The 25608-nt window shown below is 38.4% G+C and overlaps 1 protein-coding gene across 2 annotated transcripts in view; it reads right to left on the minus strand.

The window, feature by feature from the left end:
• Positions 1 to 358: 358 nt before the first annotated feature.
• BCAS1 (brain enriched myelin associated protein 1) overlaps positions 359 to 25608 on the minus strand; it is a 55511-nt gene continuing 30261 nt past the window's right edge. For both annotated transcript variants that reach the window (XM_032993586.2, XM_032993584.2), the window contains 6 exons: positions 25468 to 25503; positions 24920 to 25123; positions 16801 to 16968; positions 10686 to 10751; positions 6671 to 6937; positions 359 to 1458 (listed from right to left, as the gene is read on the minus strand). In XM_032993586.2, coding sequence (XP_032849477.2) covers positions 1384 to 1458; positions 6671 to 6937; positions 10686 to 10751; positions 16801 to 16968; positions 24920 to 25123; positions 25468 to 25503 — 816 coding nt within the window. In that variant the 3' untranslated portion in view covers positions 359 to 1383. The remainder of the gene's footprint in view (positions 1459 to 6670; positions 6938 to 10685; positions 10752 to 16800; positions 16969 to 24919; positions 25124 to 25467; positions 25504 to 25608) is intronic.

Below are 25608 nucleotides of genomic sequence, written 5' to 3' on the forward strand. Positions count from 1 at the left end.
TAAAGAATCTTTTGTCTGTGCTCTATGTGCATAGAACCAGCAGCAAGTTTTGGTCATCCATGTAAGTCCACACCTTTGCAGAGGCCAGTGCAAAAATACTACCTACCTACAATGGCTTGTATGGAGAAATAAGGCTCTTACTTCTGTCTTCTATGACTAGTTAGAACTGTAATTCTGCTGAGTTTACAGAATTCTCGCTTGATTTCCAGTTATAATCTTTACTCAGATAAAGAATGACAGCTATTCACTCCACAAGCAGGGCTTTTATGTGTTGATTTATGTCTTAATGTCACATCATTTATCAGAAAACAGGGATGCAAATAACAAAACTTTGTTTTAAGATTAAAGCAGAAAATTATTTTTGAAAGGATAAGTATTTGTTTATTTAATCATAAGGAGATCAAAATATACAGTACTGTACAATTCAGATGCTAGTGTGGATTAAAATGTCAGGCTCACAGTTCCCTGTTCAGGTTAGCCCAGGGTTGAATAAACAGAAATCTTAATTTTCTGTAAAATTTATTAACTACAGTTATTACAGGAGTCTTGTGAAGCAGGGAGGTGCCTGGAAAACCTTGATTTTGTTTTTTATTAGGATTAATTACAAGCATGGATATAAACAAATATCTGATGAAACAACTAAGCTTTCTATCATCTGAAAAAAACATTAATAATAGGATTGTAGGTACAGCCTTGGAGTTAGGACTACGGTGGGGACGTGGGTGCCCCCTTGTGTTCCTATTACAACCTTAAATAGTTTTTAATTTGTTATCCTACCTCACCAACACATGAGAGAAGCTGTCTCAATCACGTAAAGCCTTTGCATTTTAGCGTTTTAATTTACATTAATAAACAATATGAAGCATAACTTTATAACCACTGATTCTATTATACTGCAGACTTTTTGCTAATTTCAGCTCTATTGAAAGCCACAAAAGGTGACTTGGTTTTTACATTTAAGTGTAACATTTATCAAAGGAGATTTTTTTTTTTTCCTGGCTGCTTTAAAGCTCTCTAAAGCTGAGGATTTGTTGCTCACGCTTTGCTGCACAAACTGCATTCCTTTGTCACATGCATTTTTTTCTGCCATTTATTTAATTCACTGCCATTTTCTTACCTTTCTTACATACTCTACCTTCTATAGATTTAAAACCATCCACCTGACCTTTCTTTAAACATACTACACATTGCTTGATGATCTTTAGAGTTGCTTTCTAACACCTAATGAACAAACCCTGTAAATGATATACCTTAAATGATACACCAATGTTTGTTTTAGCCTCAGGCATTTGATGACAGCCATGTAAAGGAAAATAATGAGTCATCTTTACTGCAAGGGAGTTTACAGAGAGCTGCTGATCCTTCAGCAGCCAAGTGTACTCATTACTTGGATTTCCCAGCAGGTAGGATAGACACTGGATCTGTTTGTACTTCCGCATCAGACATCCTTTTGGAACCCTGTGGAATAAGATATAGAAATTTATAAAAATTTTTAAATATTTCAGAACAGTTAAATCTGGGATTATATGTTAGAGTTTTGTTACCAGATATTTTCCACTCATTTCACCCCTCTGCTTTTCTTAATTTGCCCTTTCTTTAATATGCATGAGTATATGAGCATCATCTCTATCATGACGATCCCAGAAAGTTACTGCTTGCGATTTTACCTAAATGTGTTGATTATTTTAATATAATTTTCCCAGTCAGTATGGAAAGCAATTCTCTGTAGAAACTGGACTACCATACCAGAGACATGACGCTGCGTACTTGTAGTATTGTAGTTTTGGCATAACTTTCTCTAAAATTTCCCTGGTCTAAACGGTTCACTGAAACCATGCTGAGAGTCCTTCAAGCATGATTAATAGTGTATTATAGCCAGCCTTGGTCTGCTCTAAGTTAAAGGAACATTAAATACTTTTATGCATGACAGGTATTTGACAATGTTAGAGTGATAAAGCTTTTTTACACTACAAATACAATTCTGGGTTTGGAACCAGTTCAAGACACTAATCCAGTTTAGATGAAGGAAAGGCATAGATCTAGCTATACCAACTAAATTTTTGCCCAGCAATTGATAAAAATTTGACTTTAGTTTAAGATGCCTTGACCTAATTTTACTGGCCTTGGAGCCATAGAAACTTCAGGACATGACAGCAAAATGGATCCACAAACTGTTTCAGAGGTCACTGTTAACATTGTGTAGGATGCCAATCCTCTTTATAGCCAGATGCCTAAATCATTCGATGCTAAACAGAAAAAACAGCATGACCAAGCTAAAGGTGACTGCTACGTGCTTTCCCTAGGAAATAGGAACTGTGCAGAATTGTCCTTTCACACAGTACGTTTCACACTGGAAACCTGACTCATCACTTCAGGTCACCATAGGACTATTCTGTGTCAGACTGGCCGAATGAAAAATCCCAACTTCCTCATCCCTTTCGGGGAAGTAAAAACAGTGGTTTTTTTATACTGATTAGACTCCACTTCATTGGCATTCTTTTAACTTTACACCTTTGAAAATCTAAGTATAAAAAAGAGCAGCCAAAAATCACAATGGACAAAAAGAATCCCCTCTGTCTTAAACTAACTGTAATCTCACATAGTTCAGCTGGCTGCAATGGGTTTGCTTCTGCTTACACTGATGTTGAGTTTGGAAGATGCTCTAGAACAGAATAAAATTTTTTGGCCACTTATATGTAGCAGCAAATGGAAGACATAAAAAAAATGTAACGGTTTCTAACATCCATCAAACAATACCAAACAAGTTAGTCATTCCAAATTTATCCAGCAACCCTAAAAACCTATACATCAGTTAAAAGACTTCCCACATTACAAGAGTAATGGAGTCTGTCAACTGTAGCTGTTCCTGTCTGATGTGTGAAGATATTAAGAAATTTCTAGACTGACCTAGGAAACAAGATGATACTATTTGCCATTATTCCTATAAATGAGTGGAGGGAGAAGTAGAGGAAGGGAGTTCATTTGAGATAATCTCCATTTTGACTCATTTAGTACATTTGCAGAAGTGTCATATGTTATTTGCTTATACTAGTCTCCCTTCTGCACCCATTTTCAAGGTGGCTGTTGATTAAAACAGGAAGTTAAACAGGGAGACTGGGTGATGATTCTTGTTAAACTGGAATTTCCAAGTCCAGTGTGAAATAAAGAACTTTGTTCCTGCCCTTTTAACAGACAAATTCCAGCTCTGCCCTCAGATTCAGAAGCACAGGTACCACCAGCTCATGTCTTGCTCTCAGTTACTTTGCATAACCCATTTCAGTCCAGTGAAGTTGCCTGCATTTATGACAGCTAAGCTGGAACATATTATTTTGGGCAGAGCACTTGAAAATGCACGCAAAGGAATGTCATGGTATTGGAGTATATTTTTTTTCCAGTTTATGCTCAGGAGAAGTTTGTGTCAGTATACCAGATACTCTGATCAGAATAGGTCAGAATAGTTTCCACATGCTAAGCACTCCCAGCTTCTGACAACTTAAATATGAGTTATTACAGCTCAGAAAACAATGTCATTAATCTTTTTTTTTGCTTTTTCCTTCTAATCTAATCTTTCTAAAACTCACTAAATACCTTTGCATTTTATATAGCTGATAAATTAATCTCGTTTACCATAGGAACAACCACTGGACCTTATAATTTGTGTTAAAACCACACAGCCAGGCCGTAACGCTGTTTTCTTGAATAAGTGGCTCCATTTGTATTGAAAGTTTCAGCATTTGTTAGCCCAACTGGGGGCAGATGCCCTGAACTGCAGTGTTCTCATCAGCTGCATTCCTGCACTATGACATCCTCTTACTCTGTGCCCTTTCCCAGAGGAATAGACAGATTCAGGACACAGCGGTGTTAAAATAGCTCCTGTTGAAGTAGCTCACCAGAATTTAGGAGGAGCTCAGTGGGCACAGGTTATGTGAGCAAGTAAGGTCTGCTGGATCCCTCATGAAGTATCTTCTGCTTCCATTTTATCAGCATAAAGCTTAATATTTCTGCTCAGTTGTTACCAGGTATTTGAGCTGTTAACTTGAAATGAAAATTCTGGCATTGGTTTGTGTGTGATCTAATGCTTTTAGATTAATGATTATACCTTCCTGTGACTTAGTATGATCTACTAGGAGACATGTAGATTAGAAGCATTGCAGAACTAGGTTTCTTAGGTGTGGGTAATCTTCTTGGAGATATTCAAAAAGAGGTAGTAATTTTCTGTGAGATATTTTCCATACACAGACCTCATTGTTATGTTTTTTTCTTTCTTTTCCTCCCAGTTCAAAAGCACAATAAACTGACCAAATCAGCTATACTGTTATCAACAACTTTTTTTTTTTTAAGTGCCTTCTTCTGTTAATGGAAGAAGGAAGCTGTAGGAATACTGTTGGCCTCTATAATTACAACAGAAGATAAGGAACTATACAGCCAAACTGTCTGGCATACTACTCAAGCAAGCAAAAATATCTCACAGAACATCTCTACTTCCTCTACATTTATTCTGCATTTTTCTTCCCCAAATTGTCTTTCTACCTCTTCAAAATCTTGTCTCTTGAACAAAAAGGTTTTTTCTTTCTCTTTGAATCAGAGACACCTTTCCTGCTCTTTCTGTGTCTTTCATGAACTTGCATTTGAAAGCGTGTTTCCTTGCTAGCTTACACTTCCTTCTATCTCCCTTTCTGGAATAATTCTAAATTTGTATCTATTGCTAAACTCTATGAAAGATTTTTAGATACAGCTTGGATGAATGACACCGTACAAGATAAAGTGCAGTTGTCAACAGAAAAACCCTTTCTCACACAGTAGCTAAAGTGAGAATTTTGACAAAGGAGGGCTCTCAGTGCTTCGTTTCAACAAATGACCAGACCAGGGAAACAAATATTAATTATCTCTAGAAATAATAGAGATAGTTAACATGTGTCCCATTTCTAGATAACCTAAGGCAGAAAAATGCGGCTGTCTTCCTCTTCTCCATTTGATGTAAGAGATTGGCTATCATCATCTATGTGGTTTGAAATAACACAACTCCTGGTTTCACAGCTAGGGGAGGTTGCCAATACCCAGAGCAGAATACAACACCTAGTGAGTGTGAATCAGGTGTTATGCACATGCACTGATGTTGTGCACAATGAACATTTCATGCAGAATTTGGAGGGTGAGGAAAGAAAAGTGCACATGGGCATGCATGCACTTGATGATTCAAAGTGGACCAGGATTTTACCCCAGAACAATGGGGTGAAACAGAAAGCAGAAGGGGCTGAACAGTTGCTAATCAATATTGCAGAAAGTTATTTGTTCTTAATTCCCCTTCTAATATGTAATTATTTTGGTAATGCAAATTGCTCTCTGTAGGATACATAGTAATTCTGTGAAATGTGTGCAAATTAAACACTCCTTATGATGTGGAAAAACATCTGCCTCTGAATGAGTCATACTGGTCTGCATGGCAGCCTAATGTATAACCTGATGTCCTAACAGGCCTAATTTTCAAATTTACATTACCATTTCAATCTATATTGCTTGATTTTTCTTCTTTTAGATCTGGAGTTTGCCTAGCTCTTTTTCTTTCCTGACAGCCTTAGAAGTAAGGTAGGGAGGAAGGAAAAAAAGCTATATGTCTCTCAAGGGAGCCAGATTCACTAGGAATCATTTCAGGTAAGTCACATCTGTTTAGGTTCTTTACATCACTTGAAATTTGTGATGAAGCTCAGTTTACACACAAGATTTCCAAAAGGTGTTAAAAATGACCCCATAGCTCAGTGGATTCATTACTGTTATGGCAATGTGAGGAAAGAAAGCAAACTGCATCCTTCCAATTTATCTATAAAAGGCAATGGAAATCTGTCCTCTTGCCAAGACTTGAGAGGCAGTCCCATGTCTAACCTGTGCTTTTGTTTCTACATTGGCCCCTGAATAGGGACAAGGGGAAAAAAACAGTTTTCATTTATTTAATGCTTTGAGCAACGACTAGTTGCATCAGTAACACCAAGCCTTACAGACACTCAGATTTTTAGTATGCTGAATTCTTTCATTACTACATTTCAGGTTTCAGTGAAGGGGGCATAGCAAATTTAGGGTAAGATTTAACAAAAAAAGCAGGAAGAAAAAATTCCATGTGCATTTTTTTGTGTGCTTTAACTAGTCTGTAACCAATTGCTTACATGAGGCTCTCATCTTGTAACCACTATGCTGGTTCCCACCCACCCAGTGGTCTACCTTGATTTTTTCTTGGCAGGGATTTCCCGCCTTGCAGGGGTGTCCCAGCTGCTCCAAAACAGCAGCTGAACCACCATCACGGCAGGCAGGTTACTCTGGTAAACCAGCACCACCTTCACTTTTCCTTAATAAACAGACCATAATTTGTAGGTGGTTCAGTACCTGCTACAAGAACAGTTGAGTCATCCCAGTAGCCAAGGCATGAACCTCTAAAACAGGGGTGTGGGAACAATTATAGCTCTCCCATAGTAAACCATACCTGCCTGTGAATCAGTACCCTGAGGCCCAAGTTTTCTTGCCTTTGCCCAAAAACTTGGTGTTGTTTGGCTTTAGTCCTGCAAGCTGCTTGTGAAGTTGCACTCCATCTGAGCACAAATCCCACGTGGTTAACAGCTTGCAGGCTGAGTGCTTAAATCAGATGAAAAATGACTAAAAAGATAAGAGCAAGTTAACGTACAAGACCCTTAAAAAACCCTCCAAGTGACTGCCTCTTCTCTGTCTTCTTGAAGGAGGGTTCCTTTGAAGCGTCTCCTCCGTTCTGGATGGAGTCGGTCTCCGCTGCTTGATGCTCCCTGGAGTCTGGCTGCTCCCTGGTTTCCTGTTTGCTGCCTTTCTGCTTGCTCAGCTCCACTGTAGACTTCTTGTCTTTTGAACTCTCTTTGCTCTTTTGGCCCACAGGTTCACTTTCAGCTGGGGCAACTGGCCTCTCTGTGGAGTTTAATGTCTAAAGCAGTTTCAAACAATGGTTATTTTTAGTGTGAAATGTAAACATTTTGGAAGGCGATCCATAAATATATTAAAAAATGAAAGGCCACCTGGCAGGGAGAAATCCTGCTGTCCAACAGGTTTTCATTTACAGACTGAGATGAACTCCTGCAGCCTTGATTTAGGGAAGGACTCCCAGGGAGCCGATAGAATTACTTCCATGAGCAAAGACTGCAAGATCAAACCATCCCTGCATAGACTTGCTTTATTTATCTATATGTCTATGCTGAAACTGCTTTAGGAGGCAGAGAACATGCATGGAAAGATGCAGAGTTACAAGCATGCACTGCCAACTGAGACTCCCCCAGCTTTTGCATCCTAGGATGTGAAAGCACCCAAAAAGTGCAAGGGAAAGATTTGGGAGAGAAAAGAAGTAAAAGACACCATAAAGCAAAGGATAAAACCAGCTTTGCTATAAAACTGCAACACTCCACCAAAAAATTAACAGCATAGGGTTTGGCTATGGAAGGTCACAGCATCACAGAAAATTTCATGTACAAGTGCAAAAGAAGAAATAGCAAATATTCCGAAGACAAATGGAATGACAGAGCACCTAGTTATAGTAAGGGAAAAAATTCTGAAATTCAGAGAAGTATGTGATATTTTTGTAGTTCACAGAAGAAAAATCAGACCTGGCAAACAAAGGATAAGACAATGAAACTCCGTTTGCAGAGTAGTAAATGACTGTATACGTTTTTGCTAGGTGATCTGTTTGCAAATGGTATTTTCTTTTTTCTTAAGCAAAAAAAATAAATTGCCTTATTTATTAACATAATAATTAAAATAGTACACAAATTTGCCATGTTGAAAAGATGGAAATCTTATATCTGCCCTCAGGGCACAGCCCAGAGCTTAATACTGCGCAATTTTTGCAACTTTGGGAATTTTAACATTAGTCTTGAAATATCTGGCATTCTTCTAAAGGCCTAGGGTTATACACTTATGTGAAAATCTTAGCTTTCATTAAAAACAAATACATTTTCATACATCATTTCAGAGAAAAACCTGAAAGCAGAAACTCTGGAGAAACAGTATGCAAATACACCTCTCATATCTATTTAAAAAAACCCTTCAAGCCACTCTAATTTTGGGGAAACAAGAATGAGAGGGGGTAGCAATACTACCACTGACCTTTTTCACTTGATTCACCTTTCTTCCCCACCTAATCTTAAAAACCCCACATTTAAATTATAGAACCTGCAATCATTCAGTAGATTTGATCTTGACCAGTTAGCTTAAGTCCTCAACAAAATATGTGCTTGTATTTAATTACTTCCTTTTGCAAAGGACAGACATATGTGGGTATATATTTGCTTACATCTGGATTTGTCTGCTTTTAGACTTCAAAAATGCAGTCATGAAGCTAGTCTTTGCTCTAGTTCTGCAGGAAGACAGCACATGAAACCTGGAGATGCAGGTGATCAGTAGCCCCACACACCACAGGCAGGCACCATCTGAGCGTCAGTACTTTATTAATGCAAATTCAATATGGTCAGAGTACAGGAGAACTGTTGCCTGGGGCTGCACAGACACTACACACTGCCTGCACCTCGTCCACCTCGCTCGAGGACAGACACCTGCGTGGATGCACTTCTGCGTGCCCAAGTGATGCAGGAGCCCTCCCAGTACAAGGACAAACAGAACTTCATAAACCCGAATTTAATTCTGTCTCTTTCTTTCTGACTCATTTTAACTATCAAGACGGGAAGCTCTCAGTGGCTGAACCCATCGGTTAGTTTGACAAGATCTTTCTTACTCTTATTTGCTTTAGCTTACTTTTGAAATGTTTCTGTTTGATACAATTGCAAATGTGCACATTCAATTCAAAAATAACCACAGCACCCAAAATACTGCTATGAGACTGGATACATCTGAGTTCAAAGGTGCCAGAACAACTGCTAACCCTCGTTAACACTCTGTGGAATCTGTGGGTTTACTCTGTGGGTGTAAAATTAGAGTAGAGTCTTCCTCACCACACGTGTTTGGTTGTGTAGGTGCCTGGTAGTTACAGTATTGCAGCCAAATATGAACTGGATGCAACAGGACTATTTGTGTAAGCAGGTTTCAGCCTTTGATGTTAGTCAAACCAAACACTTAAAAAAAATATTCACAATACATTTTCCAGGCAAAATAAGAAAAAAATTCCAATCAGATAATCTCTTTGAGGTGTTTCATATTAACCTTGAAAGGCAGGAAATTGGCATATTTTATATTGATGGGAGCAGCTGAGGAAATACAAAGCGAAGCCTATGAATAATGAAACATGTTAATGTTTCTTATTCTAAAGGGTGATCTGCACCTGACAGATTGCTTTTACTCTCTCAACATGAACAGTGCCACTAAAATAAAGATTAACAGGATAGTATTTTTCCCCATCATGTTACAGGAGACCTTAATCCAAGGCTGTTGTTTAAGTGCAAAAGGCAGACCCCTACATTTCCACAGATTTTGGATCAGTGTTGTAATGCATTTCTGTAGCATACAGAATGGCAGTGATGAAAAGCAATGAAGAATCACAGCATTCCAGAGATGTGATGGCATAATTTAAGGAGATCATTTTACAGAAATTCTAAAAAAGGAAAAAGTCAACAGCAGCTACAATCTTCCTTGAGCTCTTCTGTATAATAAAACTGTGCTAATTTACACCAGTGCAACTGAGAGAAGGAAGACTAATAAGTTGATTTTAAAAAATGGAAGGAAACTGGTTGCTAATTAAAATAATAAAAAGTAGATCCAGGGCTGTAACTTTTTGTCACTTACCCAGATCATTTCACAAATGTGTGTGAAATAAGGAATAAATGTCACAAGCCAAGACCTTTTATATTTGGGATGCTTTTATAGAAATAATTCATAAAGATTGACCTTAACATCATAAGACATCATGCAAATAGGAAGAGTGAAAAATAATTTTACTATTGATTAAAGAAACAGAGGAAATTCTGAAAGGTCAGTTTTCAATACAACTTCAGTTTTGCTCTCAGGTTAAAGGAAACCCTATGTCTATACACAGAACCTGTGTTTTATCTCTCATTACTGAATGTAATTATTCTGGATATCTTGACTTGAAACAGATGAAGGCTTGACTCTCAGAAATGGTAACAGTATTTGTATTTCTAATGAAAATGTGATTTTTCTGAAATATTTTTAAAGCCATAAAGAATATAATGTAAAGGTCACATCCAAAGTTTTAGTTGAGCTTTTATGAACACTGAATGAAAGAAATGAAAAGAGTAAGAAAAAAATATTTTCATGGCTTTTGTTAAATTGCTGTGAGCAGATTTCATTCTTTCGTTTTTCTTTTATAGAGTTTCCACCTAAATGATCATTTCCTCAGCAGACAAATCAGCAAAGTAAGAATTATGCTAGCTGTGTGTATTTAGTTTCACTACCTAAGCCAAGGTACATGCAGAAAGTAAAATAATAGCAAGGGATAGGAATAAAATTGAGCATAAACCACTAATTATTTTAAGAAGAGAACACACATGGAAAAAAAATTTTTAAAAAATCTGATAGTGACCCTTTAAAATCTTGTTTAATAGTATGAATTGGTAAAATAAATAGATCAGTAAAGAAATATGTAAATATATGAAGCTCAGTGAGCATGTAGCACTTCTGTTTCAGTGATTTTTACATTTCAAAAGCTAGAATTGTATGGAAGTAGGTGACAACAACCCATCACCAAAAGATGAAAAAATCCAGGCACTTACTTGGTGACTGGGGCTTGGGCCATTTACCTCTTCCGAACTGCTTGTCCCTCCATCACCCTTCACTGACTAAAATAACAAAGGATTATAGGACTTCTAACTCGATTCCTGTTTGAAGCATTAATTCAATATGAAAACACACTTAAATCAAAAAATGCAAGGTTTCATTTAAGGATACTCTTTACAACACTGAAACAAACTCAGACATTTCAGAAGCTCTACCAACATTTTGAAATGCCCACATCTCCAAGGCAGACTTTTGCTAGTGCTTTTCTCTGTGAAGTGATTGTCTCTTGCAAGTCAATTTTCCCATTAAGGCCTGAGAAATATGAATGAGGTCTCAGTGGACCAGAGATCATATCAGCCAGTAAACAAGACAGTGCTATCAGCCCTGCCACTGCAGTTTTCTAGGAAAGAGCTTTTGCTTGCTTTTCAGAGGCAAATCTGTCTTATGAAATCTAGTGGGACCTCCTTTCTATTTAACAATCATACTAAGTGCATCTACTGTGAATAATTAAAATGCACTCAACTTTATGGATATATTTTTATATTTTATCATCAGCATCCATTTTTTGCAATTTTTGCCTTTCCAGTTTATGCCTTCTCTCTTTACACATCTAAGTAATGGATCTTCTTGGTGCCCACTCTTCCCAGCCGGGACAATCAGACCAGACCCTGAGGCTGCAGCACTGGCAGGTCATTCAGAACAAACCTTGATTCTGAAATATGTTTTTTAAGGTATGATCCCCTGTTTCTATCTAGATTTAAAAATGAGACAAAACTATCTCAATGAGAAAAAAATTACAAGATTTGTGGCTATTAGATTAAGGTTTAGTTGCAATTAGTTATATAAAAGAAACAAAAGGAGTAGTATGCACATGTTTAATTAAAAAGCATGTTACAGGGTTCAACACAGTATTCTCCTGAGTACCATATAAGCCACAGAGCTTAACAGAAAAGCATAAAATAAACTCCAGAATTTCAAAGTGCCCAAATTTAAATGTCATTTTTCATTGCATAAGTTCAATGAAAACAATGAAAGGATGTGACTTTTGTTCTAAAGATAGATTGGGCGGATTTGTGGTTTTCTGCAGCTTGTAGATTTGTTACTTGAAGCACAACAGTATCAGCTTGATCCTGTGTGTGGTGTTATTTTGCAAGGACCTGTTTCAGTCTCTGATTTTCCTATAAAACCACAGAAAATCAGTATGTAGCAGCAGCAGCATGATAGAAAACTAAACCACTCCATGACAATTCATTATTTGTCACAAATTGTGGGAAAAATTCCCTTTCTGGAACATGCTGCTGCTGTGCAGTCTGTTGCATGTTTATGCTTGAGACTATTTGTGTAAGAGGCTGCAGAAATGGAGGGGAGGAAGCAGTGTGGTCTGTCTTAACATTATAGGATAGAAACTCAGTCCAGAGTGTATGAAGATGTATTGTGATAAGATCTATTTTGCACTTCTATTTCAATAAGTACTTTAAACACATTCAGAAAAAAAAGAAAATTTATGCTACAACAGCAACCTCTTTGTTACCCTTTTTATTCCTAAAAAAGAAAAACAACCCAAAAAAACAACCTCCCCCCACTTTAGCCAACCTGTAGTAATCCTTTTTTTTTTTTCCCAGAACATAAATAACAGAATAAAGACCTTAAGGTCTTTGCCTAGACAAAGTTCCCTCTTGCCTTCAGTGCAATGCATACGTAACAATCACAAGGATTTCTCTCTAGAGCACTGATGACCTCTTATCCTGCCTTTGGTCATTTACGTTTGCTGCCGCAAGAAGCTTCCTGAAAGGGTTTTCTGCTTTCTGCAGCAAAAAGGGAGGATCAGTGTATCTTTAAATGGAGGAGGGTGAGGACAGGCAATAGACTTGCTACATTTCCATGAATAATGAAGGAAAATTAAGTTGGGACACATAAAATAGCTATTCTTGATTCCAAATGTTATTTATTACATAAAAGTTTATTTACTTGGGGAAGTAGGCCAGAACAGACACTGCAGGCAATTTGGAAATAATATTTTTAATTATTCCAGAAAGTTAAATTCTCCTGGGGAGCATCTTCATTAATACAGAAATAAGTTATTCTATTTGCAGAGACCATACTCAACGTTATATCAGACCAACCATGCTGCTAGTCAACTTTCTGGCTGAGGACAGAGACTACAACCTCAGTTTACAGTTGGCAATTCTGTTAATTCTGATTTTAAAAATGTCATTTTACGCCATTATCTCCACAAAATATCTCAAAACAGACACTTTGAAATGAATTATCTTACCTAGATTTGCATCTATTTACAGTCTATGAAAAAAACCCAGGAACTTTCAGGGCTCACATCAGCTGACATATCCTAGATCCTAAGGGGCTCTCAGATCTGCTCACGTCTACTCAGTGCCTTTAAAGGGAATCTGGGGTGACTAGCTCAGGTGTAGCCCTTCCTGTCAAGACATCCACATTGGGCCTGATGTATCCCACCCTGTAAATAATATAGCTATTAGATTTTGATTAATGAGGCATGAATGACTTTAAACTGCAGGATTGCACATACATGTGGGAGTGGCTTAGTTAGATAAAAGAGCAGTGGTATTTCTTCATCTCTTATGGAACCACGGGGCTTTAAACTCATGCTTTATATCTCATTTTCCAATAGCTTTTATAGCATTAGTTAACACTCTTCCATTTTAACCACAGCAATGACTTTTGTGACCTTTGCAACTGCAAACAATTCATCACAAATAAGAAGCCATATATGTACTGAGCAGGTCTGCAGGCAGCCTTTGAGATACACACTGCTATTTTCAAAGTAAATTACTCCTAGTTCTTGCTGTGGCTATCCTTGTGTCAATAGTGTCAACTATAGTGCTATGGGTCTAAATTTCTACTTGCTATCAGCCTGTGCTTGTGTTCTCTGAGCAGAATATGTAAAAACTGAGGCACATGGAGAATAACTGACTTGCCTAAGGTTCACAATAGACTGAAATAGAACTAAATTTAATTTCTGAGTCCCTGTCTTTAATCCTAGGACAAGCTACCTCTTCTTAGACACCTGAGTGGTTGACCTGTGTAACATAACTGTGGATGTTATCAGAATACCTTAGGACCATCTTCTGCAGGCAGAAGAGTAATCCAGTAAACTACCATATCAATGTAAAATTAAAAGTCAATCTCTTTCAGCAGCCAGAGCAATAATCCATCTATCGCCAGAATAGAGGCTAAACAAAAAAGTGTATCTGTAAGCAGGAGCCTGGGTTTTATCAAAGAAGTCCTGCCACATTCCTTCTCACCAACAAGCACAGTTTGTTTCAGAGCCTGTAAGTGCTTGTTAAGATCCTATCTTACAGGAATTCATGGCCTGCTCCATCTGCAACAAGGCAGGAGTGCTCCAAGAGCATCTGCTGGGCAAGGCAGTGACCAGCACCAGGTGGACAGCATGGTTTGTACAGGCTCTGATGCCATTTGAAGGCACTTTCCACACCTCCAGGAACCTTCTGCCCCAGCATCACCCGTGAGAGGTGGAACATCACAAAGTACATTTAGGCACTGGTTGAGATTTGTGAAGATTTGCAGGTGAAAGAGGTTGAACAGATGCAAACACATGAAGACATAATTTCATCCCCAGTGCTTCAGGTAAGAGTTGCTAAGGACTGAGTTCATCGCACAGGTAGAAAGCACAAGGGGATGGTCCAATGTCAGGGCCTTTACTGTGCTCCTTAAACATATATTCATGCTGTGGCCAGAGCTGCAGTGTAAACTCTCATATGTCTGAACTAGTTTTAAATTAACTAGCATTAGTATGAACAGCAGACTAAAGACATTAGCGTGAGGACTGGGGAGGCTGCAAAAGGCAGTCCCCCAAAATGTGTGAATTACTCTGCTCTGAGCATCACGGTGCCAGAATTATGCTGCTACCAGGACTTGAGCTAGCTATTGGCTTGGGAATTCCTCACTTTATGGCTGTTACTGTAGGGTAGCCAGACCTCAAGAGAAAACTATAGTGGAAATGGACCTTTTCTGAGTGGAAATTACACCTTGCAGTACACAGTCTGCCAATATAGTTATTCTGAGAAAAAGGGCCCTATTAGAGATCTCTACAGTACTCAGCTCAGTCGCACTGGAGCTTCCCCCCCCGCCTTTTCCTGTGAAAATATCAAGCTTGTGTTGGAGTCTTATACATTTAATGCATTTTCAGCATTCACCACTAGTTCAAAAGCTTTACAGAAGCTAGTCGTTTAGCAGTGAATTAAAATCCTGCTGTCTGCCTTAGGAATCAGAAATACTGATTGACCAGTTGGCACGAAGATGCAGGGCAGCTACATAGCTCCAATTATGTGCAACAGCATGGCACTGATCCAGAAATCAAAAAGTTATTCAAAGCAAACATCCTGGGATGTACTTCAAGGACAGTAAATATATTAAAATAATCCACAATCTGTTTGGAAATTGATAGCCAAGAGTAGAGCAGATGAATACTAAAGGTTTCAAAAAGCTGCAAAACCAGTTACACAGTTAATACCATTATGTTTCCCATGTGGGTAGATGTTTGCCTACATACTCATTCTGCCTTTCTAGGCTAAAATCTGGACTAAACCCCTGTTCTGATTAGAGCACCATTATATCTACTGCTTTTAACACAGCTCTGTTTTCTTCCATGGTGACTAAGATGGGTGTGGAACAGCTTTATTTTTCAATCAGTGCTGTTTTTTTTGGTAGGGTGGCATGATTTGAAGTCATGGTTGCCACAGACATCAGGGTTTGATATGCACTGCTCCCGAGTCACCTTCTGCACACCTGGCATGTGCCATGGTGACAAGCCCCTATGCAGGATAACCACAAGTCCCCTCAGATTTAGGAATAAGCTTGAGATTTTTCCAAACTAAGTTTGTAAAATCTTGTGTGGAATTAAAGGCATGATGGGTGCACAGTTCTTGGCTGGTATTAGGAATTTTAGCTTGGATCCTCAAATACACCAGAGTGGCTACATAGTAAAGGTACTAAAAGTAACTGCACCCATTGTGGGTTGGACTGAGGTTAACAAACTGAAAATAAAAGAAACACCAATCTTTTGGAAATAAAAGATCAATCAGGATTTGGGTTGTTGCATGTACCTTCTACAGTCTCACAGATTTTAGTCTTTGCCAAGGTGATGGTTCACAGCTGTATGTACCAGCATATACCTGTAAGCAGACAACCTGGGCTATTTATTACACTGGGTTACAAGAAACTACATTTTTCACATTTTAATGTATAAGCTACTCTGAAACCCACACCATATAGCTGCCTGAAAATAAAACAGCATTGATTAAAATTATAGCAGGCCTTGGGGATTTATATAGCAATTGATCTGTTTTGGCAAGGTTTACAAATGTGTATGGAGGATTTCTATTTTTAATCAGAGAAGTTCTGGACTTGAATTATTTTCTTTCTTGGCCACTTTTCTAGTTCTAGACTGTTTTGATGAATACTGTCTGGCTGTCATTCGTGCACAAATCCATCAGGATAACTTCATACCTATAACCACAAGACGACACCAGACATGTTATCAGCTCAGCGGTTTCTGTCTTCCCTCCAGTCTTCTTCTGGGAAGGAGGATTAGATACTACTTTTGTGCCTTTTTTTCCATCTAACGTATAACATTTTTGAAAAAGCAATTGTATCCTTTTATGTGCCAGTTACCTAACCTACACAAGTTGCCCAAAAAAGTTTTGCTACTATAAATACACCTCCCTGAAGCACGCACGGAGCTGACGCCGCCGCCGCGGCCAACCGTAGGTGGTTTCGTCTGGGGGCACCCGCCCGGGCCTCACCCCGCGGAAGGCGGCTGTGAAGCTGCCGGCTTGCAGGCCGGCAGTCACGGCCCCTGGCTCCGCCGGTGCCCGGGCGGCGGGCGGCCGCGGGGCCGGGGTCGTGCCCGGAGCCGCCGCCAGAGGGAGGTGCAGAACGCGAAATGGCGGCGGGAGGCGCGGGCCGCGGGGTCACGCACAGGCCCGCACAGGCCGCGGCTGCGCTGCTGCGCGCTTAGACGCTTACTTTCAAAACATTTTTTTTCAAGAATTGCCACCCAGCCTCGCCATGAACACATCACTCTAAACCCTTGAAACGGAGCGTCTTGCTTACCAGTTTAAAAAACTTCCTCAGGTTTGCTTTGGGGGTTTTACTTTCCTCTCTTCTAGGTTTCACTTCTGTGGCTTCTGGGCTCTTCCTCTCATCTTTATCAGGAGCCACAGCTTCTAAAGATGCGTCGGCTTTTTCATTGCTTACGACCTCCGCTTCTTCCGATGCGTTCTGGGGTTATTTTTGGTAAATATTGAGAAAGTGGAAAAAACATTCAGACCTTAATCAGTGAGGGGTTGGTTTGTTTGTTTTTAAAGAGGTTACAAAGTACTTCAGCACTGCAGCAAATTGCTACATTGGGAACAAATGTGGCATGAAAGCATTCTCAGCTTTACTATCTGTAACTTTTTTTTTCAGGAATTTGATTCATCCCAATTCAAAAAGTATGTAAAATGGTGGGATTTTAAGCGCTTGTTTAAATTGAAGAAATAGCCTTTCTTGAATTGCAGTGCCCATTTCCAAACACAACAGTTTAGTTTTGATTACAAGTTAATAAATAAATTTAAATGAAATTATATACAATAATACGTGCCCTGAGTAGATGACGCTCAGGTAAAACCAGTAAAAATGAGAAGGATCATACCCAAGAATTTGCACGCAAAAGCAGGAACAAGGTTCATTAAAACACCATGGACATGATTAATTGTTAAAACTCTGCTTAGCACCCTTAGTGAAATACAGAAGTGCAACGTCCCAGGCACGGTGTTCTCAGGCTGGTCACGTTCGCAATGCTAGCTCCTCTTCCCAATTGCAAAGATATAAATGACTTCTTGAGGCACAAGGTAGTTAAGTAGCTCATCTATTACTTCACCTAATCCCATGGGTCACAGTCACCCTCTTTGATAGTGTTGACCCTCATTTGAGTTCAAGAAAAGCTGCTGGGTACTCAGCAATGTTGCCTTTATAGGAGGATTTTGGGTCCCACTGAGCTTTTGTAAATTACAGGAAAGTTCCTTCTATTATAGTAGTACTTCAACCAGAGGCATGTGGTTTGTAAACTCCCCGGAAATATGGATCCCTGTAAGATTTATTGATTAATCTCCTGCATGTCTCATTCCACAGCCTTCTCAAGGCTGTTCTGGGAATGCTCAATATGTTTTAACTGAACAAGACCTGTTCAGAGCAGAATACGTGAACAGAAGGCACATTTCTGCTGTAGGAGGTGGAGGCACAGCTGGGCAGGAGGCTGAACACGTATTTCCTTAGCTGACTAGTCTGCCTTTTATAAATGCCCTGGTAAATAACATTTTTCTGTGCCCTCATGAACCACTAATTAATTCCCATCCCACTGTAACTATATAAAGAAGTATCTTCCTTTCTGCCATCAAAAGAAGTTATTATGCTAATAACCAAGTAATTTGACCTGAATCAAGTCCTTTATAATTTTGTAGCCTATTGCAGAAAGGTGCAGAACATTATAAAAGCAGGATAAGTTACACTCTCAGCCTCCAATACTGAATCAACCAGAAGCAGTTACCTTAGGTACTGGCATTTCAACACATGCTGTTGCTTAAAAATACAGCACAGTTACAGATGAAATGTACACTGTGGTTACTATAGGAAAGAACTGCTGTAAATAAACCTCAGAATGATATTTCACAATTTTTACATGTACTTACAAGAACTCACATGTAATTCATACTCATAGTTATTTTGACCAAATTAATTTTAGCCACATGAACATGAGAACAATTTAAAAGGCCATACCAAAGATTCATCCCACCCCAGATCCTGACTGGCAAAAAATAGATGCCTCCTGCAGCAGCAGCTTGCAGTAGTACTGCCCTCATATACTTTTCCAGTTGTCTTTTTGTCATTAACTTGGTGATTCCCGTGTAGTCTCTTTGGTTTAATAGCTCTTGATGGATTTTTTCCTACATAAATTCAGCTAAACATTTTCTGAGTATAAATTTCTGACATCCAGCAGCATCCTGTGGCAAAGGATTCTATAGATAAAATATGCTTTTTTTTTTTTTCTTAAAAAGTATTTTATTTTTGTTTGTCACCACATAATTTTATTTGATACTCTGCTGCTTTTATTTTGAGCAATGACTGTTCATTTTTTATGTTACAGTAGTCATTCTGTATGCTGCTGTCATCTTGCTTTCTGCCAACTCCTTCCTGAGCCAAAAAAAAAAAAATCCTGATTTATGTAATTCTTCATACAGAAGCCATTCAATATATTCATGCATTTGTCTCTCAGTATTATACCTTTTAGTTCTATCATATTCTGAGTTGAAGGGGACCCCACACGCAAGATGGGGTCTCACCATGGACTTCTTCAACAGCATGAGATATTTTGCTTTGTTCTTTACCCCTCTTTTGTTTAAGAAACTAACATTTTGGAGGTGGGGTAGGCGGGAGAAGAATGATGAAGGAATAAATATTACTTGTCCCCTGCTGCCTGAGATGACTGCAGCACAGCTCGTTTCCCCATGGAATTGTAGATTTAATTTATATTTATGAACATTTTTGAGATAATCAATTTATAATAATTTTAATCTATATTTCTGCCTATTCACACATACATATAATCAATTCACCATCTATTTGCTTGAAGGAAGTGATTCATTGCATGAGTTGAAACAGTGGCTCAATAAAGAAGCAACCTAGCTTCTGGGAGCTCATCATTCAAAGATTACAGTTTGGGATCATATTACTGCTACGCTGTTACAGCTGCTACACAAATGAGTTTTGTCTCCCAAGCTATGTCTATGCAATGGCTTTAGTGTCACTGCTGATAACAAATGCATCCTGGGGTGAGATGCCAAACTCTGAAAAGTAGTGTCTATTTAAATAAAGAGCTAAGTGATAGTCAACTATTCAGAGAGACTGATTTTTTTAAAAGTGGCTTTTTGTACATTTCTTGATGGATTCCATAGGAGGCTTCAGGAAAGTTTAAATCTTATTTAGAATACCTTATTTTTACCTTTTTTTTTTTTTTTAAACTTAGATATCCAATGTACCTATGCAGTTTCTTTAATTTGGTACTATTAGGCATATCCAAATTGTTGCAGAAATTACAGATTATCTTGTTTGAGATATTAGACTTTCTATTAAAAATGTTATGATGAATTTCTTGTAATTATCTCCAGGAATCATTCTTGTATCCCCATATCTCCCTCTGTAAGACTGAATTAACTGACATTGAAGATTCTCTTTTACAATTTCATGATCTCAGAGGTATCTCTGGAGGCCTACTCCAACCTCCTGCTCAAAGTTGTTAAGGAATTTGTCAAGTTGAGCTTTTAGTATCTCCAAGGCTGGAGGTTCCACAACTTCCATGCAATCGGATCAGGATATTCAGATATGCTGGGACAAAAGGAAATTCTAGAGGCATCACAAAATCCTCTTCTCAAATAAGACTGATCAAGGTGGCAGATTCTTGGAGGCTGATGACACAGGACCATGGTATATTGTGTACTTCAAAGATGCAGAGAATGCCTGTGTGTGGTCCTTCAGTAAAAGGGAAAACCCCTTTCAGCTAAGAAGGTTTTCTGACAAACTTTTAAGAACAGTTTCAAATTTTTGTTCCTGTTTCCCCTAAGAAACTGAAAGAAAAATTTCCATTTGTGCATTGAAGAGAATCACCAAGCTGTTTCTGATAGGAACTGAAAGTGTAGTAGGAAGAGCTTGACAAAGATAAAAAGCTAATAAACTTTGAATGATGTTATATTAACCTAAATGGTTCTCTAGAGCAATAGGCTAAATTACTTCTTTACATCACCTAGAAGAAAGACAAAAATTATGTCAAGCTTTGTGACTAGTTTTAGGACAAAACTGCATTGCAGTTTGTATATAACAATAATTTGCAAACAGTCCAGTTCTTTCAGCTTCATGAGCCTTTAATGCGTAAGTGTTCTCATAAATTTAAGTTATCACCTTATACCTATAAATTATATCAACTGAGGTTGCTGGATTAATGGATCCAAATTCTGCCTCCAGTTTCCTTAGACACAAATTGTAATAAATGCACCATGGAGAGTATTTTACTTTTTACAAGGCTCTCTGTTTCACTATATTTGGGAAGCATTTTTCCATCTTTTAAATGACAGTGTCCCTAGTTTTCTCCTAGTAATAATCTTATTTGAAACAGTTATGGTGGAAAGATTGTATATACTCTTTGAATCTTCTTCTAGTTCTTGTTTTGGGGAATTACTACTACACCACTTTCTTATCTAGGCTCCTGACCATACAGACTGTTGCCTTATGAGAGTGCAACTTATTTTGTGACCTGTATAACTTTGGTAGCAGTTTTCCTCTTGCATGCTGCTTCTTTTGTCAAAATTGAGGTAAACACTATTCCCTGCTTTGATCTTCTGCTAGAGTCTGAACTGGCACTCTCCACTGCATTTCATTAGACTCAAGGAACAGTTCTTGTGTTTTTCCTGGGTCATACCTTCTTTATGAAGCAGCTTTTATCTTAACAATATATATGAGAGATGACCTTTTGCTCAAGAAATTTCCACTTGAAAGAGTAGTCATGGTTGAGATCTGTTCCTGCTGCTCGAAAACTCGCAGGCAGGAAGCAGGGAGGGTTAGAGAGACTTTAACCCATCTTTCTGCCCTCCTTTGCCAAGACAAAGATGACAGAGGTAGCTGCAGTTAAGGTAGCTCAGCTTCAGCCATCAACATGCTCTCGGACCTCCCCCCCCGGCCCCGAAGCCCTCTGTGACCTCCAGCTGCTGCCTGAAGGTGCCACTCAGCAGATTGTGAGCTGTAACAGCTCAGATTATTACCAATTACTATTAACCACTGTCAGTTTATGGTTAAACCGCACTGGTCTGTACACAGCCCAGGAGCATGGTTCTGACTCACAAGTCCTATTGGTTTTATTTGCTGGGTTGAGGAGGTTAAGGCCCCTCCCTTCTGTAAGGATAGCAGCTATGCCAGTAGTCAGGTTGTGAAATGGCCCCCCAAAGCCCATTGCTTATTGTCCTTCCCACTCCCTCAACCAGGGGGAATTCTCTTTCAAGTTCCTTTATCCATGTACCCAGCAAAAAAATGGCCAGAATCTCCATTACTCCTGCATGATAGGTGGTATATGCCAGGATGGGAGCAGGTAAACTACTGCAGGAACTTGGTAAGTCCTGGGTGATTTTAACATTTATCTCACATGCTCAACCCAAATATTTATCTTTGCTTTCCTATGGCAGAGTATGGTTGTAGGCTCAGCAATAAAAGGTGTTCTTTTGCTTCACTTAATAGCTAACCAGTTTGCTGTTTGTATTATCAGTGCATAAATACCCCCCAGTAAAAAGGGGATGTTTTTTCTGTGTTTGTATGGCAACAGAATTACAACAGCTTAAAATTCTAGTTTTTAATAAATATATATGCTTTTAAAGATCATTCACAGAGCAGTGTAAATAATACTCCTTCAATCGCTTTCCTCCATCATTTACTGACATGCTTTGATCAGATATAAATGAAGCATCATACTGCTCTACCCTGATCAAATATCTACAAGGTCTTGAAACCAGGTTTCCAACACAAATATATGAACTTATTAACTGTAATTTTCTATTAGTATTCCTTAGTATTTGCAAAAAAACCTGCTAGTGTGAGAAACGTTTGAGTAATGGTTATGAAAATTGTGTGGACTGATCAGTGGGGGAAAATACAGTCAAAGTGGTTTCCATCTGAGAAGTTGAATAAGGATTTTTTTCCTTTTTCTTTTACATATTTATTCTTCTGTAGTCAGAGCAGCAGCATTAACTGCAATATGTTGACAGGCACTTCATTAGCTTTACTTTGAAGTGAAAGCTCATCAGAAGATAGATATTTAAGAGACTGCCTGGAAGGAGAGAATCCTGGATCTATTGAGTGTGGTGGTTGCTATTTGTTAGTTCAAAAGAAAAACTGTACATGACTGAATTATACACCTATTTGGAACAGTTACTAGCTTCGATTCTCTGTCTTAGCAAAAGGGCAGTATATTAAGTGTGCCAGAAAGAAAGATAAAAATCACTGCATAAAAAGAAGACAGAATCTTCAAACCAAGCTGAGTTTGAGGCTAACCTGTAGTCTAGGGATTTTTTTTTTTACATCTATCCTCATTTTTTTTAGCTTCAAGCTGACTGGGTCACCAGGGTCTTTCATTTAAGGAAATGTGATATTATTCTCTGTCAAGAGAATCCAGTAAAGCAACGTCAGCCTTTTATAGGCAAGGATTCAATGCTCAAGCAAGCAGATTTTTTTTTTTTTTTTAAGTTCTTAGGACAAACTTCAGTTCTCTACTGCATAAATTTACTCCAGAAAACTTGGAAAAACATTTGGTCTCAGCATGATTCCAGACTCAAGAAGTTCTAACAAAGCAGAAATAGGCTCATTTTACAAAGTTCAGATTTCACATACTATTGTAGTCCAGTGCATTTTCATAAATAATTAACTAGCCCTGAATATTTTTGGTAGCAACCAAAACCTTCTTGAAATTTCAGGGAGTTCTCTACAACACTTCCCATTCATTGATGTAGGCAGCTGATGATGATGTAGGATAAATTAAACCCAGCATTATGAATAGACAGAAGTGAAAGACATTTTTGGTACAAGGTTTATACCCCTAAGATGTTTGAGATCCCAGGACTTCACATGAAGATTGTTATAAGTTTGAAGAAACACAGGGTGGGTACCTAGACCTAGTTTAGCTTAGCTGTAATATGAGGTATGGGGAGCTGGTGTCCACTGTAGGCAGAACCTACATTATACACAGCAGTAAAATATCTAGAACTAACATTAGTTAGGGTTAATCTTTCAAAATAAGGTTTTGAAGTCTGACCGAAAGCTTAATAGATTTATTTATTTATTTATTTAAACAGTGACCACCAATTTCTCATCCATGGGAGTGATTTTCACTATTTTCCTGCAAGAAAATGTTCCCTTATGTGCTTTTTCAAACATAGAAAACCTTGTTTCATTATGAAATTACTGAACTTCAGACCAGATTTATTACTCTGAATGTTACACTGAAACTGCATACAACCATCTGCCAGAAGGCCTCTTTTGTTTTTTTTCCTGATTTCATCCTGATGTTCAGCATACATCCTGCTCTTCTCTGTTTTCAAATAAGCCAGACTACTCAGACAGAGGAGGAGATTTCAGTAGTAATAATAACTATATAAAAAACCTCCCTCTCTCTCTTCTTCACAACTTTCCTCATTCTAAGTACCTGATTCACCCAGTTCCACAGGAAATTAAGTCCCAAGTAACAAACGTTTCAAGCTGAGATTGTTTTCAAGCATGTTTGCTCTGTAAATATCTAAACACCTTCTTTTTCTTTAAATGTAATATACCCAAACTGTATCTCCAGTATCACTGCTCAGTAGGGAAAATACAGCTAAAGAAGCTGCAGGACTAGTCACTCAGCATCTGTGTGTTTGGAAGCAGTTCATTTCTGGGATTTGAACTTGAACAGAAGCCCAGGCAGCAGTTATTCAACACAGTGATTCAGTAAAGTTTAATACAGCTCTTCTCTTAAATGAAACAAGAAAAGAATAAGCCTTCAGCTTGTAAACCACTAAGGATCATGGAAACATGTTTTCAAAGTTAGTAATAATTTTAGTTGAAATTATTATTTAACCTGAGGGAAAAAAAAAGTCTTCCCAAGCAATTGACTTCAATCCCCAAACTTAAAAACTGATCCACTCTGGTATGAAACTTACTCTGTTGAGTAAGGATAGACCCACCAGATTCCAGGTTTTCAGACATTTAGAACTAAATTAAGCAGTTCTCAAAAATAAAATATGTTTTTATAGCTATATCTCTTTTAATTATATATTTTGGTAAAGAATACTATAATCTCTGTGGGATTTTTAACACATATGTTGAATTTACAGACTAATATTCCTTCTTCCTTAATATAATTCAAAAACAGTAGACAGGTTTAAAAGACTATACAGTTTTATAAGATTCTTCTGCAGGCATCTAACTGCCATTATTAGCCACATGTATATGTGACCTGACAAAACTCACATATGCATTTGTAACTGCATATATCATTTATGTCCCTCATGTATTTAGCATGTGGGATATGCTCAGCTTTGCAGATTTGACTAGTTTACTGTAACTCTGGACGCTGTATGAAGGTGGAGCCGTGGGATGGATCAGCTCTGAAATCCAGACATACCTTTTTCCAAAAGAGCTTGCTCAGTGGCAAAGGGGTGGATGATGCTTTCTCCTTCGTCACCTCTTTGGGGGCTTCACTGGCCACTGCCTGCTGTTGGGATGCAGATTCGGGCGCTTTTGCATTCTGCTTAGCTGTCTGCGGCTCTTGAGAGGAAGGGACATTTTTGTCTGATTTGATAGAGGTAACAGGCTGCTGTTCGGTGCTCTAGAAAGAAACATGAACACATAGGCTATTGGAACCATGTGAATGACAGGATACTCGCAGCACGTTCAGGCATCGCCTGGTACAAGAGGTGAGTGCACAGCTGGCTGCCACTGCACAGGACACGCAGGGCAATAAGGTGCAGCTTATGAGCTGCATCCCTGTCCTTTCAAATAAAGTAACATCCTGAACGGAGGAAGCAAATTACACAGCAACCCACCCTTCATAACAGAGATGATTAATCAATAAAGGAATTAAAACACTGTCTCTGAGACTGAAAATGACAGTGAGAATAATTACCCTTTGACTGCATTATTCATTTAGATAACTTGAATCATCCTACTCACTTTGGTAGTAGTTGTCTGTTGGGTCTCTTTTGCAGCCTGAAGAGAAACAAAACACAAAGACAAGTCTGTTTGCCAATGTCAGTACTCACAGTTACACAGTTCAGGAATTGTGTGTGTCACAAATTATTTTATTTTTAGTGA

This window comes from Tyto alba, unplaced genomic scaffold, assembly GCF_018691265.1.
Source record: "Tyto alba isolate M040663 unplaced genomic scaffold, T.alba_DEE_v4.0 Super-Scaffold_33, whole genome shotgun sequence".
NCBI classification, from domain to species: domain Eukaryota; kingdom Metazoa; phylum Chordata; class Aves; order Strigiformes; family Tytonidae; genus Tyto; species Tyto alba.